Genomic DNA, 23,544 nt, shown 5'->3' with positions numbered 1-23,544 from the left:
TACACAGTGCAGTAAGCAGCATTAAAGTAGGCAGCATTAAAGGCCCTTTCTGTGATGTTATTGCTCATATATTTTAATCCTGTTCTTTTACCAACTGCTAAGACAACAATATAGTACGCTAGTTAGTTTAGCTAGTGTCGTGGGCAATTCCTTCAATATCTTATTTATCTTTACTCAATTACTGACTAGTAAATTATCATATCACAAATCTACCTTACTAGCTAAAGATATTGGTCCCCAAATAATTTTACAACTTATTTATATCGTGTTAATAGCAAAGCATATCTAATATTGATAATCTGACTCCATTGTAATTATCACAATGTACAAATAGAATGAATCAAATGAGGCTTTAATGTATGTATACTGTATACTCAGAGTCATACAATTATTACAAGGCAATACTTCATAGGAAAACATTACATTCTCCCCTCAATGATAAATGACAAGTAGAGAGAGAGATATAGACAGAGAGATAGAGAGATGACCACAGGTCATTCAAGACAATGCTACTTACAACTCATGACGAGGACCATGCGACAGGACAAAGAGAAGAGACCACCTGGACATCCAGCTCCCTGGAGCTCAACACCAGCAAAACTAAGGAGCTGTGCTTTGGGAACAGGGAGAAGGCAGACTGTCACCACCTCTTCCAACCCCTCAGCATCAGCTGGTTGAACAGGTACAGTCCTTCAAGTACCTGGGGACAGAGATTTACATCTCTCTGTCCTTCTCCCAGCATACTGACTCAATCTACAAAAAGGCCCAGCAGCGCCTCCACCTGCTGAGGAAGCTCAGGGCTTTTAACGTCAGCAAGGACATTTTAACCCTGGTTTACAAATCACTCATTGAATCCATTCTCACCTTCAATAACACATCCTGGTACAACTCCCTCACTGTCAAATACAAAACCAAACTCTCCCGTATAGTCAATCAGGCAAGTAAAATCATCGGCTCACCTCAAACTCCCCTGTCTGAAATCTACAACCGGTCACTAATCAGGAAAGCCACACAAATCACACAGGACCCCTCTCACCCCCTCCACCAATCATTTCAGCCACTTCCATCAGGCCGCCGTTATAGAACTCCACTGGCTCGGAAAAACACATATAAAAAATCATTCATTCCCACTGCAACCACCGCCCTGAACATTTTAAAATAGGAAGCACACTGTTTTTCTTTTAAACCACAACATTTTAGCATTTTAGCTTTTTAAATCATAATACTGTTTTTCTTACTATTATTTTTAAATGACTAGACTTTTTAAATAGGCACTACATTTTATAAACACTGTTATATCTGTCTGTTTTTATTGTATGTATGTGACCTATGTGTGTTTTTAATGTAGATACCGTATTCATGAACTGCACAAAGCCTGTCAAAGGAGAATTTATGTCACTCTGTGACAGACAATAAAGCAATCTTGAATCTTGAATCTTGTACAACTGGCTTTAGCTCCTCCTGAAGAATACACTTATTACTATTTAAATGAGCAGCGGGTGTTCACCGCGCCAAATTCTGTTCCAAACAACATGGACATCCAACATCCTCCCTAATAATAATATAACCCCCTGAAATAGACTTGTAGTGTCAGACATTAGCTGTTATGTTCTGCATGCGTGCATGATTTTAAAAAGGCAGCCAGCGGAGACAGAAAGGTGACCAAGGTGAGTCTGTTTGAACCGATGCCGTCCAAAAGGTGTGGCCTCTTCTGGAGCCTCAAGGCCTAAACTCAGAGGCAACAGCTACTTCCCCCAGATGATCAGGCTCGTGAGCAAGCCTATTGTTGACAATTGACATCCACAAACACACCCCATTCAGCTCACAGTCACTTTACTACATTATCATTAAGTCCTGTACTATTGACACTTTTTATTGCCTTATTATTGTCTACAAACTGCAAGATACTGCTAATTGTAAATAGTCTTATTTGATTATGTCCTGTACTATTGTCACATTTTTATTATCTTGAATTATGCCTATTGCTTTATTGTCTTGTGCTGCAATGTCAGGAATCGGAGCCTAAGAATTTTACACTCTTACACTTGTGTCATGTGACGTAACAATAAACTTGAAACCATCGGTGAGTCCACTTCTAGAACACCCCAGGGCAGAACAACTTCATAGAAACAGTGTCAAGGCCGATTTAAGCTTCTGCGTTGAATTTACGCGCGTCTACGCCGTAGCCTACGTAAGGGGTCTTGCACTTTACACTTCTACGTAGGTCGCTCTGCAATTACACCGTCACATCGCTAGGTGGCAGTGTGTTTTCTATGCCCCTGTGCTGTGCCTCTTCCGGTTAGCTATCATTCTGACAATGCCGACGGTCGGTGGACTCATAACGGCATAATAGCGATCAAAAAACTTATTTTTGTTATGCTTGTTGTAAATAAAATGTCTATAATGCATTGAAATGACAGTAAACTAAGATAATAAGATGGTTATCATACATTTTCAAATCTTTATTAATAAGTAATTACAGAAAAAGTAAATGACATTTCTGTCATGACTTCCGCATTTACGAGAGAGTCGGAATGTGACGCTACCAAGCAGACCAATCACAGTTATAATAGATAACTTAACATTAAATACTGTATGTCTATCATAAATATAATTTAAACCCAACGAACAGCCATGGGGCTCCCTGTAACTAATCATTTATTTCTAAATAAACAGGATTGTACATCTCGTAAATGTGAATCGCGCTCCTTATAGGGAGGCTGTGCCTGACGCTTCCATAGGGCGCTCTGTTGGAACTCAACGGTGTACTCAAAGCGGCATAATAGCGATCTTTTTGTTGTTATGCTTGTTGTAAATAAAAGTTCTATGATGCATTGAAATGACATTAAACTAAGATAATACGATGGTTATCATAATTTTTCTAATCTTTATTAATAAGTAATTACAGAAAAAGTAAATGACATTTCTGTCATGGCTTCCGCATTTTGGCCGACGAGAGAGTCGGAATCTTGTCGGAATCATGTGCTACCAAGCGGACCAATCACAGAGCTTACGGTTGCGTAGAAACTGACGCGTAGTTACATTTTTGGAGAGGTGCGCGTTAATCGACGGCGTAGGCTACGGCGTAGCTTGCGTAGGCCCGCGTAGCCTTCCGTAGCCTACGGCGTAGATTTTACGCAGAAGCATAAACTGGGCTTCAGTCAGGTAGGGCACTCGTATCTACATTATACTATCTAGAGTCCAAACCAGCTTTTAACTTGATCAACTTTAAAATAAGACCACAATGTTTCTTCAGGAAATGTATTTTCTAGTTTTAATTCAAGACCCTTGCAGAGCATAAAAATAATATAATAATTAAAAATAATAAATTATAACTTCTCTAAGGTCAGAATCATGTGACTTCAGTCCTCAGCAAGTAAACCACTATAAGAAGAAAAAAGTACCAAAGTACAAAACAGAAGAAGAAGAATATTCTGTGTAATTTGTTCAACATTGTTTCTTATATAGACATTAATATTCCTAAAACATTGAGAGAGTGTACACAATACAAAACATAATATTTTACAAATGCAAACAACTAATAAATAAAGTTATCTTCGGTGAGTCCACTTCTATAACACTTCTAGAACAACTTCATAGAAACAGTGTCAGTCGGGTAGGACACTCGTATCTACATTATACTATCTAGAGTCCAAACCAGCTTTTAACTTTTTAACATAATATTTTACAAATGCAAACAACTAAATAAAGTTATCTAAATGTATAAAGGAATTTCAACACATTACCACAAAGTTGCTGAAGCAGACCTTTTTCTGTCGGAGTGCTTCTGTGAAAGCAACCTCACATCAAATGTCCTTCAGATACTGTTGTTTAATTGCTACACTTGTATTGATTCAGCGACTATAAATGAGTTGTGGGCACTTTCCTCTGCTAATGTTGCATAGTATTGCTACTACACCAAGGTTAATATATTACATTTAAATTTAGCAGACGCCTTCATCCAAAGCGACTTACAACAAATACATTTGAATAAATAAGTGAATCATCTATCTACCAGCAGGAAAAAGTAATCTATGCTTGGGCCAGGGGCCATTGGCAGTCATAGTGTTAGAAGATGGAAGATAGATTTATAATAATATCAGTTTCCACACAAGGGTGTGTAAAAAAGGTTTGGTAGAGACTTTTGGCTATATTTTGTTGATAGCAAAGCATATCTAATATTGATAATCTGACTCCAATGTAATTATCACTATGTGCAAAGAATTGTTGAGTCTGTGGTTATTTAGTGAACGAAAGGTCAATTAGAATGAATCAAAATACATCGTATTGCTAAATCTATCTAGACATTCGTTCTTAAAGGGAATGGCACCTGGCACGCTGATTGGGTTGATTGAGAAGACGCCCAAAACACACCCATGACTAATTTCTTTGCTTAGCGCCGGGTTTTAGGCGCCCACTACCGCACGCATAATAGCAAAGTGGCCTTGACCACGCCTCCACGTCTTAAGTTTAGATCTACCGCCTCGTCTTATTGATGAAGTGCATAATAGGGCCCATAGAGTGTGATAGTCCCAGGTCTAGTAGTTTGGTCACTAGCCTGTCTGGAAGGATGGTGTTGAAGGCAGAGCTGAAGTCCACAAAGAGCAGTCTCGCGTGTATTACCGGTATATACGAATAAAAAAACAAGATGGCGCTGTCCATTTCTAGTTCAACAGGTTTCGGAATAGCTTCTACCCTCAGGCCACTAGGCAGGTTAGTTTGTTCTCTCAAACAGCCTAATTCAACAGCCTGAGAAGCTTTGCATTTTAAGCAAACTGCCCAGTGGTGAGCACTTGTTTGAAGTACAGTAGACCAACATACAGCACTATAGCAGGAATCGAAGCTGTGTGCTTAGTTGAAGGTATGGGTGGTGGTGCTCATTTTGAATTTCCTGTCTTTTGCGGCTTTTGACAAGCTGTCACTTCTCATTTAAAACAAGTTTTTGGTCATTCATTTCCATGTTATTTCACTGGAAGGTGATCTACTGTTAAATTAGAATAAAGTGATCCATAGAATGTAATGGTTTCTGACAATATACTTTTGGGGCTGTTTTTTGGTGGATTGGGTGATTTTTAGACTGTGGTTGGGCTGGAAATTGTTGATCCAATCTGGCAACACAGGAAACATGTAGTCACCTGTCTTGGGCATTAGGTTACAAAGGGCAATTTACAATAGGTTACAATCGGCGTTACCTTTGATGTCATGAGGTTCTCTTTCCATCCCGTCAGTCCCAGTCGCCTCATCTGACATGTCAAAGGCTGTGGGCAATAATAAGTAACGTTTCAATGCAATCCTAATATAGGGATTTGCCAGATCTGTTATGTGTATGGAGGCTAGACATATCAGAGCTTAAGATCAAACAATTCATACAGTCAAAACATAACACAAACACAAACATATACGTATGAGCGAAATAACTTTTTCTTCATTGTCAAATATAAGTTCTGGTATAATATAATGTAATATGACAAACCTGGGTTCTGTATTCCATTGGCCTTGGGATCATCCAGATCCTCGTTCAGTTCACTGGGCTCAGGTTGTGTGTTGTCCTTCTCTTTCTGCTCCTAAGCCCACAGGAGTACAAGAGTATATCCATCATACAGTATACATCATAGTCTATATAAGAGTATATCCATCATACAGTATATACATCTTAGTCTATATAAGAGTATATCCATCATACAGTACATACATCATAGTCTATATAAGAGTATATCCATCATACAGTATATCCATCATAGTCTATATAAGAGTATATCCATCCATCATACTCTATATAAGAGTATATCCATCATATTTACATCATACTCTATATAAGAGTATATCCATCATATATACATCATACTCTATATAAGAGTATATCCATCATATATCCATCATACTCTATATAAGAGTATATCCATCATATATCCATCATACTCTATATAAGAGTATATCCATCCATCATACTCTATATAAGAGTATATCCATCATATATCCATCATACTCAATATAAGAGTATATCCATCCATCATACTCTACATAAGAGTATATCCATCATATATCCATCATACTCTATATAAGAGTATATCCATCCATCATACTCTATATAAGAGTATATCCATCCATCATACTCTATATAAGAGTATATCCATCATACAGTATATCCATCATAGTCTATATAAGAGTATATCCATCATACAATATATCCATCATACTCTATATAAGAGTATATCCATCATACAGTATATCCATCATAGTCTATATAAGAGTATCCATCATATTAGTGATACTGACTTGATAGAATAGAAGTGTAGGCTTACACTTGGACAAATACTTGCATTGGTATCAGTTGTTAGTTTGATTCTGATATCAGCTGCTTTCATTTTTCTCAGTAAAATCTGATCACAATAATACCTTTTGTCAAGATTATATATATACACATACACATACACATACAGCTGATGCTTTTATCCAAAACGACTTACATTGCAGTGAGTCCATAAATGTTTCAGTATGGTCCCAGCAGGAATGAACCCACAACCCATGTGTTGTTAGCACCATGCTCTACCTACCAACTGAGCAACAGAGGACCACAATGGGCCCTATTATGCACTTCTTAACTTGCCGTCTTAAGTCTTAATTAAGACGCACCGCCAGGTTAAGACCTACCGCCACCCTACCGTGTTTATTCCGAAAAGAATCATGCACGAGCTTGTTACTTTCTTCTGCAGAGAAGCGCGCTGACCTCCTTCTTAGGACTTCCATAATAGCATAGCGCTAATGACTCAACGCAGCCGGTTCTTAAAGGGAATGGCACCTGGCACGCTGATTGGGTTGAAGACGCCCAAAACACACCCATGACTAATTTCTTTGCTTAGCGCCGGGTTTTAGGCGCCCACTACCGCACGCATAATAGCAAAGTGGCCTTGACCACGCCTCCACGTCTTAAGTTTAGATCTACCGCCTCGTCTTATTGCTTAAGACTTATGAAGTGCATAATAGGGCCCATATGTCATATCTGTTGGCACTGAGGGAATAACAGATGTAGATATATCTTACTTGTGATTGCTCCATCTGGAAGTTATTGATAAGATGGGCGTATCTGCCTTTAGCTTTCATCAGGGCCTTGTGTGTTCCTGCCTGCTCGATCTCCCCACTCTCTAGCAGCAGAACCTCATCACAGAACTCCAGATACTGAGGGACAGACAGACGAATACCAATATGAAATGAAACATGAAATGGTAATGTAGACGATTCTTATATCTGAAGACATTCACAGTGTGTTCAGTTCATTTGACCTGTGTGAAAGTCAAATCCACAACTCTGCACCCAATTCCAAACTGAACTATTGTATAGTCTATGGTCTTGTGTACTGTATATCTAGTAGGATTTCAGCGGTATAAAGCAATATGGCAATAGTTCCACATTGCGCTCTGATAGGCTACAATAGATGGGATTTCTGCCATATTGCTCACACCAATCCAATCCTTCCAGAGTTACAACTGAACTACACAGGCTGCACTTAAACTTACCTCCACAATGATAAATGTAACCAAATGGCTTACTGATTCCTGCCTTCACCTGAATGTCAAAAAGACAGTTTGTATGTTTTTCACAAAGAGAGCTAGCAAATCACCTGCGTCAGATGTATATGTCGCTGGTGAGAGGCTTCAGGTAGTCTCTGTATTTAAATATTTAGGAATTTTCCTTGATTCTAATCTCTAAAAAAAATGTGACAAAGATCATAAAATATAATCTGATGAATTTTAGGTATATAAGAGATAGTCTAACTATAGAGGCTGCAAAGCTGTACTTTAATGCAATCGTCCCTTATCTGACATACTGTTAAACTAGTTGTGAAACTAGTTGGGCACAAGCCAGCAGCATAACATTAAAATCTGTTCAAATTTGACATAAACAGCCTTTAAAAGTGCTGGATAAAAAACCCAAGAGCTACCATCACTGCAGTATACTCACCAAACTTTTGAGTTGGGACAACTGTATAACTTTTTCTGATGCATGTCTTGTTTTCAAAGTTTTTCATGGACTGGCCCCACCTTCACTTAGCAACTTTATCAAACAAAATACTCAAAGTAGCAGGCACACTAGATCTGTCTCGAGGGGTGATTGTGTTATTCCATATAGGACAAGCTCCTATAGCCAGTCCGCATTTTCAGTGAAAGCGGCACACTTCTGGAATGCTTTGCCATTACATATACGCAATAGTAAAACGTACAACACGTTCAAGCACAATCTTAAAGACTGGCTTATTGCTAATCAGTTGTGTGAGCACTAATTACTATGTTATTCTCAATGTTCCATGTAAATCCTGGTACTGTTTAATACTTCCTGGTACTGTTCCTTTTACTCTGCACTTGTTATTTATATGCCCTGTATTTGTTATATATATGCACTGTATCTCTTAGATTTAGATGTAGTTCATTGTTGTAATGTATGTCTTACATGCTTTTACATGCTTTTTCTGAAAATTATATTGTATATAATGTCTAGTAGGCCTAGTTAGTTAATGAGAGCCTATTGCTATACTGCTCTGATAAATTTGCTTGTATACAATGTTTATTTTTTATTTTTTTAGAGAACGGCTTATGACATCTGGCCACAGGGACAACAGTTGAAAAGTAGCCATTTGGCTAACACTGACTCATTTACCAACTGGTTTATTAATGTGTACTGTCCCTGGTCAACAAATAAATAAATAAACATAATTTCTCTGTAGCACAGAGGTGAGTAATGGAAAGAACATAGTCAAGGCACAACAATAACCCTATACTGTATAGGTTACAGATTGACACAAGATACTGTTAACTGTTTGCTTTTAAAGCCTAAAAGGGAGGTCCTGGTCAAACAGTAACTAGCCACAGGCACAGGCTGTGTGTGCATGAGTAAGTGAAAAAGAAGACTGTTTGCTATGACAGTGCACTTTCTGTACTGCTATTTCCTGTCCACCCATCAAGAAACATTGGTTTGAATGGGATGGCTGTTCTACCTATTCTATGTTTACAGCTAAACCATTGCATAAGCACATGCCTCTCCCCCCACCTGTAGCTGATGGGTCACGAAGACGATAGTCTTCCCCTTCAGCTCCTTCTTGATGCACTCCTCAAAGATGTGCTTCCCCACATGGGCGTCCACAGCAGACAGAGGGTCATCCAGCAGGACGATGTCCCTGTGGGAGTAAACTGCCCTGGCCAGGCTGATCCTCTGCTTCTGACCACCAGACAGGTTCAGGCCCCGCTCACCGATCTACAGGACCAGGGGGAAAAGCTATTCAGAATGGTCTTCTTCTTCTTCAATGTTGAGTGTATACTGCAGTGGTGTGCTTGTGTATGTTCGTTCGGTGTACTGAACAAAATATTTTTAAGAGAAGACTAGTAGTAGATGATTAACATAAGACATTGTTCATTGTGATTTAAGCGATCTATGACTATGTTAGCAAATGAAACACAAATTAGCATCTTTACCTCAGTTCTATCACCATAGGGAAGAATTGCCAGGTCTGGTTTCAGGCAACAGGAACTGATGACTTTCTCATACCTTCAAGAAGGCAAAAGAGCAACAACAACAAAAGACCATGGGAGGTTATCAGGAATCTCTTCATGAAATCAAAATAATGTCTTGCTCTCTTACATCAAATTCTCATTCTCATTGCCATAAGTCAACCCAATCTCAACGGTGAGGAATACTGAACATCTGATAGTCAGGCCCTTTAATTTGCTGGAAGGTGTGGGCCTCATGGCCATTATGGGGTAGGTGAGGTCAGAGCTAATCTACACTTCCCATTTGGCCTGCTGAATAGTGCTCTGACGATCAGTCAGAGCAGTCGGTTACATGGACATTTATTGTCCAATACATTTATTTATTGTCGCCATGGACATTTATTGTAGAAGAAGATACTCTCATAAACTGATGGGACCAACTCTTCCAGAGAGAGACCTCTTTGGGGAATCTTGATAAAGAGTTAGACCAAGAGATTTAGGATCTTTTCATGGAGAATAATGGACTGTCTCGCAACAATATAAATGTAGTTTGCCTGCGGACTGTTTTGGCACAAGTTTAACAACGTTTTCCCACCAAAATATCATTTAGTTATCAGTCATTTACTTGTATTTACCATTAAATTAAAAAATGCTCCAACTCTCTGCTAGCAATCGTGATGCCAATGCGTAAAGAAAATGACCAGTGTCTACAGTTATGACTCACAATTAGTACCTCATTCAATAATGCTACAGTATCATATGTGACAGCAGCTGGTGAAAGCCAGAACAAGTCGGTAGCCAATCAAATGTTCAGACTTTTATTCAGAAAAATGTAAATAAATGTCAACGTTGTTGAAAACCAATGACACACTCACTAGTCAAGCCAAAATATTGCAATGCAATGGATTCGGTGAGTAATCCTCACTACTACCTAGTTAGTGAGTAGTGGGGATTACTCACCGAATCCATTGCATTGCAATGTTTTGGCTTGACTATCGGTTGCCAACTTGTTCCCACTTTCACCAGCTGCTGTCACATATATCATCGCATATCTTTATATACAGGGTGCCCCGCCCCCTCTGACCTGGCCTTATCAAACGCTTCTCCCATCAGGATGTTGTCTCGTACAGTTCCTTGGAATATCCAGGCCTGCTGGGAAGCGTAGGCAAATGTCCCGTCTGCAGTGACAGAGCCTTGCTGCAGGTGCATCTGGAATGGATGTCATTTATAATATTTTGATGTACACATGTAACATAAATCACCATCTAATACTGTCAATGGAAAATACTTGTATGTCTTTGGTGATATTTTCAGTGTTGGCAATACATAAAATAAAAATAAAAGAATCTCACTTGCATAAAACAGTAAAGCAATTTATAATGGACCGACCTGCTCTAAAATGCTCGATATCAGTGATGTCTTCCCACTTCCCACATTTCCGCAAATTCCAAGAAGATTTCCCTAGAGAAAGAGAAAGAGCACAACAGATAATGATATCTGTCATCTCTTGACACACCTTTCTTTCACCTTCCAACCTCGCTAAGCATTCATTAACCCCTACCACCCACCTTGGGCAGAGTGAAGGAAATGTTTGTCAGGGTGTGTTTGGTCTCGGCTTTGCCTGTCATTGTAGTGTCGTTCTGGGCTTGGGGCTCCACCTTCAGGCCATTGCCTATGTCTGGTGGTGGGGATAGGGTGTCTGGCTTGGCCTCAGGTTTGGCCCAGGAGAAAGAGGCTTTCTCCATCACTAAGGCTGAGCCAGAGTCCTTTCTCTGGGTAATGTACGGCTTCGGGTTCTCAATTAGGAGGAGTTTCTATATACACAGAGAATACAAACACCATACAGCTTATCTCACTGTGTTATTACACACTTCAGCCCTGCTCTATTAATTGGCTTATATATGCATAAGCTTCATCAAACAAAGCACTGTTTGCATTTGTTTATATATATATATATATATATATATATATATATATATATATATATACATATGTATATATGTGTGTGTGTGTGTGTGTGTGTGTGTGTGTGTGTGTGTGTGTGTGTGTGTGTGTGTGTGTGTGAAGGTAGCTGGTGAAAGGGGGAACAAGTCAGCAATCGACCAAATGGTCTGACTTTTATTCTGAAAAATGTAACTCACCGAATCCATTGTTGGCTTGACTAGCGAGTGTGTCAACAACGTTTCAGTAAAACAATGTGTGTTTGTGGGTGGTGACTTAATTTAGTTTTTAAATTTAATTTAAAACACATTGATTTGATTCAAAACACATTGTTTTACTGAAACGTTGTTGACAATCAATGACACACTCGCTAGTCAAGCCAACATATTGCAATGCAATGGATTCGGTGAGCTACATGTTTCTGAATTCAGAACATTTGGATTGGTTCACGACTTTTTCCCCTTTTCACCAGCTGCCGTCACATAAAGTATGTTGGAATTTTTCTTTGTTTATTTGCCATGTATGATGGCTGTAATGGCTTTGAGTGCATGCAATTGTCAATAACTATTACGGTATGCCAGTCTCACCTTTAACCGAGCTAGAGACACTATTCCTTCTGGCAGGCCTTTCACTGCGAAAGGCAACATACTCAGAAACGTCCTCATGGAGTTGAAGATGACGATGATGGTAAAAGCCTGGGAAAAACACAGTAATGAATGACTGCACTGTACTGTAAAGTTAATACAGTATTGTGGTCCTCTGTGGCTCAGTTGGTAGAGAATGCCTCTGACAACGCTTAGGTTGTGGGTTCAATTCCCGCTAGGACCATATATACTGAATAATGTATGCAGTCACTGCAATGTAAGTCGTTTTCGATAAAAGAGTCAGCCAAATAGCATATATTATTATATAGTAATACACATCAATCAAGACAAAACACCAGCATTGAAGTCTGTGAAGTGGTACAGTACAGTATGACAGATTTACTAATGTAAAGACTGAATAAATAAAGATGGGCTGCTTCTTAAACCACGAGTGTGATATAACCCAAACCGCTCAACTTCTGCAATTACCATGTTATTACAATGATATTACTTAGGTAATTACAGTGTTACTACACAGGTATAGGGGCAAATTTATGTTTAACAGAGGCACAACTCACAGTAGAGGCGTTGAGGGGCAGGCCCAGTAAAGTGTGGGCCATGAAGGTGAGGACGGTAGCCAGAGTGTGGGTAAAGGTGGTGATGGAGGAATTAGCACTCTGAACATATCCTGCCTTTTCCAACAGCAGCTTCTCATTCTTCCTGATGTCTGGGGAGGAACACAAAACCATAAGGTATCTATTGCTGAACAACACCATATATGGTATCTATTGCTGAACACAACACCATATACGTATATGTTATCTATCACTGACATACAAAAGAGTGTCAGACGAATTAACCTGTGCACTAAAATAGGCCTAAATGACTTTGACATCCCTGCTCTACAGGCACATGCACTGGTAAAGTTGAAGCATGTAGTCTTGCACTTTGCTGCCCTATCTGGCCACACTGAACATTTGACGATGTCCTTGTAAACAAAACAAAATATCAAAAAGGTAGGCAAAGGCACACACTTTGAAAACACGCTTTGAATGGATCAAAACAGCACTCTTCAAACAGAACGTTCTCCGTGTGGTCTCATTCCTTGATCGAATACCGATTCAGAATTGTCATTTAGCTATTTTAATGCTCAAATTGACATACTAGACCTCCAACATTGTAGTGACCGACACTCAAATACCTTGGATTTTGTTCTCGAAGGAGGTTTCCCATGCGTACATTTTGATGAGTTTGATGTACGTGAAAACCTCGTTCATGGTTCGGATGCGACTGTCTGTTAATGTCGAAGCTTTCCTCCTGAACACATTTATCAGTCTGGTCATGGCAACCTGGAAAAAGCAGCACAGAACTTATTAGGCCTACTATAAGTGTCTAAACCCACTGAATAATAATACACGTCAAAATTGCTTTAAGAGGGCAAATCGTAGAGGAAATATGCACAGGTAGTGTAATTAGGCACACATGTGTAGTTAGAGTCAAGTGTCAGCCCATAGTTCGCTAATATCAGACATTTATTTTATTGGTAGCCTGTATGTACTGTAATGAAAACAACAGCATTATAAACATAAAGTTAACCCTTTAAATGTTCCTGTGTGAGGAAAAGGGAGTTTTGGAGACAGACCTGTATGGCAAGGAAGATGAGGTAGGTGAACACCCCTATGAGTGCAGTGTAGCCCAAGAGGCGGCAGGCACAGGTAATACAGATAATCATCTGCACTGGGACAAACAGTATGAAGATACCAAACACCATCGCCTCAAACATCCTGTACCCGTCAGCCGTCAGCACATTGACCATCTGTACAGGGAGACACAGGGAGAAGAGACTGATGATGTCCTGGGGTTTGTTTCTGGACACAGAGCAAAGTACACACTTTGGTTGTACGGAACAAAGGGAAAAGAAAGAAATAAATGCTCTTTTGTTTGTATTTGCACACAGGGGGAGAAGAAAGTGTTTGCCTCAAGACATCGACTACCTCCCTGTACTGTTTCTTGTGTGTCTTAAAAAAAAAACTTCCTTCTTCTAGCACGACGACTGCCAATGGCCCCAGGTCCGAGCATATATTCATTTTTCCTGCTATGACTGGTGGATAGTTGACTCACTTACAAATACAATTGACTCACTTACATAAGTAAGTCTGCTAAATGCCAAAAATGTAAATGTAAATGCCCCCGTGAAATATCTGTCTGTAAATGTAAATGTAAATGTATGCTCCAGGGACAGTAAAGTCGCGGGTTGGGAATTGTGGTGCAAAACCAGATGGTAAAAAGAGAGCAACTTAAGAAGACATATGAGCTATATAGCAGTCCATACTACATTCAGAAGGTGCAATGTTAACCAGAAATGACAGATGTGAAATGACACTGTATAGCTAATGTGCAGACCTTCCTTGCTAATATAAGGTAAGAAGAAATCTGTTTATAGACTACACTGTTGCACACACAGTACTGTTGACATCTGACAGTATTTTAGCTGCTGTATTAGCTACTGTACCTCTCCGACGGAGATGCTGTTGACCACCCTGAGGGAGATGATCTTCTGAAAAGTCAGCATGGAGAAGGCACCCTTCACCCTGATGGCTGTCCTCAGGTTCACTGCCCACATGAAAGTCATGCAGAATGCCTTACTGAACTCAGAAATGAACACGGCAAAGCAGGGGCCCACTCCATGGGTCACAAGAAATGAGTCACGACTTTCGGCATACTTCAAGACATCATTTACCAGAGCTGCCTGGAAAACACGATAGGACACACATCAACAACATACAGCATATATGGTACACCAAAATTATTAATCATAAATAATCCATGTATGTATGTGTTAATTGAGATATACTGTAGAAAAGGGGCAAATTTACAAAGGGACTTACTGGTGCAAATAATACGAAACAATTGTGTATCATGGAAAGGAAGAAAGCGACCAGCAACCGTGTTCTTTGAAAACGCATGAAGACTCGTCCTAAAGAGGCCTTCTCAATCCCCACCCTGGCCACCTCCTCCTCCCAGAGTCTCTGGAGTCTACAGAGTAAGAAAAGGTCACAGATTACTCTGATATATCTGTAATATCTCACAGCGAGGGACAGTCTATTACCAACTATTTTAGCAGGATGTGATGAAAAATCACCACTGATGTTGACCCTAGCTCAACAGAGTTTAGAGGGGTGAGTGTTATGGGGTTGAGATGGTAAACTCATTCCTCAAGTTGGAATACCCCAACCCATGTCATAAAATTGTTTGGCAGAGCTGGCAAACATTGAGTATTTTGGTGAAGGTCACTTCACCGGTGGACGGCGGTAGCCTAGTGGTTAGAGAGGACGGCTAGCAATCGGAAGGTCGTTGGTTGGATCTCTGCCTCGGGAGGGAGCTTGCATGTGCCCTTGAGCAAGGCACTTAACCCCTAATTGCTCCAGGGGCACCGACTATGGCTGACCCTGTGCCTAGAGCAAAAAATACCAAATTCCAACAATTGATTGACAAGTTGGTTGCATGGCAAATAAAACATTATTATTGTTGTTGTTGTTGTTATTATTATTATTATTATTATTATTATTATTATTATTATTGTGTTGGCCAAATAAACAGAACACGCAGGTTTTTGTGTAAGCATGAAGTGCGAGGAAGCAATACTGTTTAGCAGCGTGACGCTTGTTACACCTACTGTACTTCCAGAGTTAAGACCTCGGCTTTAGCCCAGAGAGCTAACATGGTCTTGCTGTCATGCGGAAAACCTAGTAGGTTCAATGCCTGTTTGGTTACACATTCATAACAAATCACACCTTTTCACATTGATATCAGCTCCGTCATGAGGAGGCAGTGTGAGAGAGCTGGGGTCCAGTCTGTTCCTGAACATGGCCCACATCACGGGGGTCAACCAGGCAAAGGTGGCGAAGGAGAAGAAACCAGCATCACCCATAGGGTTGGACCTGGACATGTACAGTGTACAGTGAACATCAAAGGCTCTACTACATTGTGCTCAGTGGTAAACACAGTGATAGACACTAATTTATATAGATATTCTCAGATTTCCACTAAATCAATGTGTGTTATACAACAATGTGTTATACAACAATGTGGTGTACTCACTATAGTACAAATGTGAAACTTTACAAGGGGGCACATTTGGTTTAACATCTAAATTGTATGTATTGATAAACCTTGATTTGAAACATTCCCAAAACGGGGAACAAGAACAGATCAAACTTTTTGTTTGTGCGTAAGTATCCATTGGTTAGGAAGTTCTCATTACATTAATGTAAGACTATGTATTTTTTGGTCATATAAATATAGAATTTTCAACTGTAAATGCTGACCATCAACTGCCAATGTTAAGACAACATTCATTTTCAACCCATATGCAGTCATGTAGCAATGTTAGATAATGAGCATCAAATGATAAACTTAAGTCAACGTTGCAAAATAACCATCAAATAACATCTATTTCTATTCATCTATCTAATCTATTACTTGTGGTGTGTGGGCGGAGGGTCCTCTTCTTTATGTTCCAGGGAGGGAAGATCCACTGGACATGACTCTTTGGTGGCATTAGATTCACTGTTTCCGAGGACGCTCTCCCTTCTCTTGCGTGTGTGTATGTGTGTGTGTGTAGAGAGAGAGAGATCTTTTTTTAAACTACCATTGATAATACAAAAACACATTACATGAAATTACTAAATACAACAAAGACAGCAAAGAGGAGGATGCTGTATTAGACTCACTCCAGAGATCTTTCTGATGGTCTCTCCAAAAGTTTTATAAATGCCCTTCATTTTGTCTTGTGTCTATGGATAGAAAGGAAGCAAATAAACACACATACAGTAGGCAAAACATACAATACCTGCATACTAAGTGATTATTTCTTTATTATTACTGGTATGAATTAAACAATGTATCAACTGTTTAGTGCCAGACACGTTGTAGCTTAAGTAGTAATTCTCCCAAAATCTTCTCAAAAAAGTGAGTAACAATTGTAAAATCAATGTTTGCTTGGTCTGACTGGGCCTGGCCTAACCCTAACCCTAAATAACCTAAATCTCTAAGATCAGAATCATATTATACCAAATACAAATGATAACCTAATGCATTAATTGTATTTCAATCCTCAGCATAGCAATACCAGAGTGATAAAAAAAGGTATGCAAGGTATGTATTATAGTTCTTACAACATTGAGATATTGTTCACAATATTGACATTTACCAAAACGCAAATAAACTTGAAGAAATAAAGCAAATAAGCAAGCAAATAAAGGAATTTTCAGACATTACCACAGAGTTGATGAAGCAGAAGCTGAACTGTGTAGTCCTTCTGAACAGATCCTCTCATACCGCGTCCTTTAGCTCCTGTCACATTCCTGCACTTGTTGCGTTGTTTTAATGACCGACCAATCCCTAACCAGTTGTGGGATAAAGACTTCCTTCCTTTGATGACAAAGCTTCCTGAACACTGTTGACAACATATAGCCTTAGGCTTATTTTAATGAAGAGTCAATATATATTTAGCTGGTAATATCAACCTTGGGGCAAAACTGTCCTCAGTGAACCTACCTTAAGCTTGGGGCAAAACAATCCACATCCTATTCCATCAAGCCCTAGGGATAGGTTTCGGCCCAATGTATGTAAATACATACTTCCTGGATCCTGGACTTCCTGTCGGACCGAAGCCAGGTAGTGAGAATGGTCTCAAAGACCTCTAACCATCAACACAAGAGCCCACCAAGGCTGTGTCCTGAGTCCTCTGCTCTAGTCCCTGTACACCCACGGCTGCCTGGCCACACACAGCTCCAACTCAGTGATTCAATTCACTGACGACTCAACAGTGATTGGCTTGATCACCCGCGGCGATGGAACGGCCTACAGGAGAACAACCAGGAGAACAACCTCTCTCTCAACACTGACATGGTCACAGTCCCTTAAGCTCACTGTCACTTTACTACTGTCACTTATGTCCTGTATTATTGACACTTTTTTCATTGAATTATGCCTATTAGTCCGGGAGCCATGGTGTTGAACCTTGTTTTGTCAGGTAAAGCTTTTTTCTCTGCTGTTTCTTGTTGCTTGGGGGTACCTCTTCAAAATACAGGAGGGTGCCCGGTGATATCTCTTGAAAATTTTCAGATATTAACCCCTTCATCTCCCTTTCTTAACTCATCATTGTACAATGTATGAAAGTCTCAACTGGCCCTCTCCCACCTAAAGAAGACAGAGTCATTGGCTGCAGTTAATTTTCAAATGTATACATCACCAGTACCCTCTCTATTTAAAGCAGTTGATGGTTCCCTTCTCTTCTCCTTATCAATTGAGACATTCTGTTCATCTCTTTTTTTTGTTCCTGCTGTTTCTAAATCTATGGCTAAGAACGCCTTTATGTTTAAAGCTCCATCTGCTTGGAATAATCTGCCTGCAAATATCCGATCTTTATCATCTTTCCACCTGTTTAAAAAAGCATTGTCCGCCTATTATAAGCTCAACTGTACATGTCCATTATCACCTCTATTATAAAGATACACTCATTATATATCTTATAGAATCACTGTCACCATTACTATTCTTCTATTGCTAATCATTGAAAGATCCTTCTGTAGGCTCCTAATGTTTTGTTCTAATTTAGATTTTTTTGGTTTTGTTTTGTCTGTTTTATTATTTTGTCTGTCATAGAAATTGCTTTATTAGGAATAGCCCCTTGAGATATGCTATCTCGTTTTCGAGGGGATCCTATACAACAACAATAAAATAAACAAGAGAAGACAAAATGTAATAAAAAGGAAATAAAATAAACAAAAACTACAGTAACAACAGGACCGATGAACCACACAAGACATGACAGACAAAATAACAAAACAGACAAAACAAAAGCAAAAAATCTAAATTAGAACAAAACATAAGGAGCATACAGATGGAGAGAAGGTTGGGAAATAGAGAAATAGAGAGAAGGTTTGGTGATAGAGAGATAGAGAAGGTTTGGTAATAGAGAGATAGAGAGAAGGTTGGGTGATAGAGAGAAGGTTGGATGATAGAGAGAAGGTTGGGTGATAGAGAGAAGGTTGGATGATAGAGAGAAGGTTGGGTGATAGAGAGATAGAGAGAAGGTTGGGTGATAGAGAGAAGGTTGAGACTGTGGGATGGATGACTATGAGGCTGTATAGAAAGATGCATGTCTGTCTGTCTGTCTGCATGCCTTCTTGTCTGTCTGTCTGTCTGTCTGTGTGCCTGTCTGTCTCTGTCTGTCTGTCTCAATTATTATTATAATTATTATTATTATTGTTATTATTATTAATAATAATAATAATAATAATAAGAGAGAGAGAGAGACAGAGAGCAAGACAAAGGTCACCCAGAAAGAGAGAGAGCTTACCCAGAGAAGAGAGAGAGAGAGAGAGAGAGAGAGAGAGAGAGAGAGAGAGAGAGAGAGAGAGAGAGAGAGAGAGAGAGAGAGAGAGAGAGAGAGAGAGAGAGAGACAGGTTAGCCGGACAAAAAAGAGAAAGAGACAGAGAGAGGTTACCCAGAGAAAAAGAGAGGGACAGAAAGAGTTTACTCAAATAAAGATAAATAGAGAGAGAGTTCAGAGATGGGCCGTGAGAGGCTGTCTGAGTGTCCCTCCTGGTCCCAGGTGGGTATGGAGATGCCCCCCCAGGCGTGGGAGGGTCTGGAGTGAGGCCTCCTCCTGGCTGGTCCAGGACTGGTCCTGTCTGCTCTGGGTCCTGGTTGGGTACTGCCTGGTCGGGTTCTGCCTGGTCTGCTGCCTGGTCCGCTTCAGAACCAACAGGAGCCGGAGAGGGGATGAACACAACCAGGTAACTGATGGAGGAGAGGAGAGGAGGAGGGAGAGAGAGACAGAGGAGGGAGGGAGGGAGGAGGGAGAGAGAGAAGGAGGAGGGAGGGAGGGAGGGAGGGAGAGAGAGAGAGAGAGGAGGGATAGGGAGAGGAAGGAGGGAGAGAGAGAGAGAGAGAGAGAGAGAGGGGGGGGGAGAGAGAGAGATAGGGAGAGAGAGAGATGAGGGTGGGAGAGAGAGAGAGAGGAGGGAGGGGTAGGGAGAGAGAGAGGAGGGAGGGATGGAGAGAGAGAGGGAGAGAGAGAGAGTAGTGAGGGAGGGAGGGATGGAGAGAGAGAGAGGAGGAAGAGAGAGAGAGAGGTCAGACCCAGCAGTAACAATTCAGTGACGACATTCAGAACGAAAACCCCCAGACGTCCAATTGACTTCTGACCTCTGACCCCCCCCTCCCCCTCCCCCAACGTCGCCCCTCCCCCCCGGCCATGCACTCCATGGTCCGCCAGGGTCTGGAGGTGCAGGCAGGGATCCTCAGCAGGCTCGTCTCCATGGAGACCAGGCTGGTGGCCGTAGAGGACTTCCTGGTCAGCCCGGCGAGGCACAGTCGCTACGGCAATGACCGATTACGACGACAACGACAAGAGGCGGAGGGAGAGGAGCTACTCTGACGAGTCTCTGTGACATCACCGGTGACATCATCAACAGACAGTAGTGTGTATGTTTACACTGGTATATTTTGAACACCGCCAGTTTATATGAAATAAAACTATTTACTTTGCTCATAATCGTCACCTGTGGGTTGGTCTTCTGCTGTGTTCTGTTGGTGCTCTGGGTTGCTAGGCACCGGTAGACAGGATGTCAGAGGTTCTCATGTGGTAAAAAAGTTCCGGAAGAAACTTGGGCTGGAAACTTGGGCTGGAGTGTTGGTAGTGTTGAACATTTACAGACAGACACACATACACACACACACACACACACACACACACACACACACACACACACACACACACACACACACACACACACATAAACACTTACACACACACACACACACACACACACACACACACACACACACACATACACGTTCCTACTCTTCCTGTAAATTGTTGTGGATTATTAATGAGACTCAAGATAGGAACTTGCTTTAAATCTAGGTATAATATTTATTAAAGAACATGATCTTTTCACAACTCGAGTTGGGACAGTCAAATTACTTCACAATGGGAAGCTTTCAAAAAGACAACTCTCACATTGTACATTTGATATATTGTCAACACTGGCTGTCACAACATTGATAACGAGTCTGCATTCCATCACTGTCCATGAACACAATCAGGGCTCTGTGTTCATAAACAGGACAGCCAGACTCTCAACAATCCCACAGGAATACTCCACTGTTACACTCTGTGTGAAAAGGGATAAACCATGCATACATACAATACATACATGTTAAAAATCCTTTACAAGATGCAGTATAGAGCATTATGAAATGTCATACATGTGAAAAATCCATGACATATCCCCCCTTATGATCATATGATTCAATAACATCCCTAAGGATACAAATTGAATGAATGAATGAATGGTCTTTATTGTCATTGATATAGTACAGGTACCAAACAACGAAATTTGGGAGGGGGGGGGCTCCCCTGGTGCTAGGAAAAAAAATACTAAAAAACAAGAAAGGAAAGGAGCTGGTTTACATAAATAAAGGCTATGTACACTATCCACTATACTATACTATACAAATAAAACACTTGCTGTACTCTATGCTATGCCTATTCTAACATTTCCTATTTTCTGAACCTTATGTACCCTAGGGTTGTCATATTGCACATAGTGTTATTGCACATTCATTTAAAGTGTCGCAGTTTGCAGGCTTGAAATGTACACATTTGTGCCTCAGCACTACACCTGATTTCAATCCAGCAGCTGCCATCAATCCGTCCAGACTGTCCAGGGCCCAGAACCTAGGTCTTTGCTGTGTTCAGGGCCTGAATGGCCCTGGGGTAGAAGCTGAGCTTCAGTCTGTTTGTCCTTGCGAACATGGTCCTGAACCGCCTGTTCGAGGGCAGCCGAGCAAAGTGTTCGTACACAGGGTGGGATGGGTCTCTGGAGATCTTGGAGGCCTTCCTGAGGCAGCGTGTGTTGTACAACTCTTCCAGAGAGGGGAGGGGGGCACCGGTGATCTTCTGGGCCGATCTCACGACTCTCTGTAGCGCATTCCTCTCTGCGGCTGTGCAGCTGGAGAACCAGTTGCAGATGCAGTAGGTGAGGATGCTCTCCACTGCGCAGCGGTAGAAGGCCACCAGCATCTCCTGTCCGATGTGGTCTTTCCTGAGGACTCTCAGGAAGAAGATAAGATATTGATATTATGTTATTGATACCAATTTCATTATTGATTCTGCTTATCAATTCGATTCTTTATCGATTCCCTTAATGATTCCTGTGTGGGAAAAAAGCAGGCATACACAGGTTTTCTGTGTCAATACAACTGTTTTATTATTTCCAGTCTCTGAACACAGTCTGAACATAGCATTTGAACATAAATAAAAATACATTTTAAATATGGAAAATAAATTAAATGGTCCTTTTCTTAAAGGGATATAACTATTGTGTTAACTTAAACAGTAAGTTAATATAACTTAAAAATGAAACTCAACTTCTGCAGAAAAATAAGCATGTCTGTTTTCTCTGGGAGGATCCGAGGTCTCTCTGGTGTCTCCAGCTGTGGAGAACACCCTCTCAGATGGGGTTGAGGACCCTTGAACACGCACATATGTTTGTGCAAGATCTGACAACAGGAGCAGTGTGTCTCTCCTCTGCCACCACCAGAGAGCAGGGTCAGCTGATACAGGCCTCTCTAGATCTAGACTTCCTGTTCAATTCTGTCGTGATGGACGGGGGGTGGTCTGTTGTTTGTGTGTTGCAGCTTGCAGTCCTCCACTGCAAACAGTTCCTCCAAGACTGTCTTGTATTGCTTTATGGGTGGGGTCTGAAATTAAATGGACCATACACTTACTTTTACAGGAATTATTTATTATTATAACCAAATGGTTTAGTTGAATGGTTTGATGAAAGTTTCATATTTTAATCCGTGCCATATGATCATAATGAACTGCACCATCTCTGTGTCTCTTGCTCTGTTAGCTTGATCAAGAAACTGACCATGTAAGTGCCATGAATGGAACCAGAGGAAAGATATCACAATAGAAATGTGCCACAATCAAAAGGATTGTCAGTCAAATCGAACACTTTATCCGGCTGCCCTCGAAAAGGCGGTTCAGGACCATGGCCGCAAGGACAAACAGACTGAAGAACAGCTTCTACCACAGGGCCGTCCAGGCCCTGAACACAGCAAAGACTTAGGTTCTGGGCCCTGGACAGTCTGGACGGATTGATGGCAGCTGCTGGACTGAAAAAATCAGGTGTAGTGCTGAGGCACAAATATGTACATTTCAAGCCTGCAAACTGCGACACTTTAAATAAATGTGCAATAACACTATTGTGCAATATGACAACCCTAGTCGTCTATCTGTACAGTATAGTATAGTGGATAGTGTACATAGCCTTTATTTATGTAAACCAGCTCCTTCCCTTCTTGTGTTTTTTTTAAGTGTTTTTTAAGTTTTTTTTCCCCCCCTAACACCAGGGGAGCCACCCCTCCTAAATTTCGTTGTTTGGTACCTGTACTGTAGCAATGACAATAAAGACCATTCATTCATTCAATTATTCATTCATTCATTCATTCAATA

The 23,544-nt window shown here is 40.7% G+C and overlaps 1 protein-coding gene across 1 annotated transcript; it reads right to left on the bottom strand.

Annotated features, from left to right (window-relative positions):
• Nucleotides 1-5,282: 5,282 nt before the first annotated feature.
• On the bottom strand, nucleotides 5,283-15,953 carry LOC308165530 (ATP-binding cassette sub-family C member 12-like; the record flags this gene model as incomplete). The annotated part of the gene is made up of 15 exons (XM_080539681.1): nucleotides 5,283-5,293; nucleotides 5,474-5,564; nucleotides 7,042-7,176; nucleotides 9,043-9,246; nucleotides 9,465-9,537; nucleotides 10,564-10,688; nucleotides 10,869-10,940; nucleotides 11,048-11,293; nucleotides 12,008-12,115; nucleotides 12,583-12,731; nucleotides 13,206-13,353; nucleotides 13,647-13,820; nucleotides 14,517-14,753; nucleotides 14,944-15,040; nucleotides 15,799-15,953. The coding sequence occupies 15 exons, from the start codon at nucleotides 15,951-15,953 to the stop codon at nucleotides 5,283-5,285; spliced, it is 2,025 nt and encodes a 674-aa protein (XP_080395807.1).
• Nucleotides 15,954-23,544: the final 7,591 nt, after the last annotated feature.

This window comes from Nansenia antarctica (assembly GCF_963989245.1).
Source record: "Nansenia antarctica genome assembly, chromosome: 9".
Lineage (NCBI taxonomy): Eukaryota > Metazoa > Chordata > Actinopteri > Argentiniformes > Microstomatidae > Nansenia > Nansenia antarctica.
The sequence above is the reverse complement of the archived record's forward strand: the minus strand, read 5'-3'. Positions and strand labels throughout refer to the sequence as shown.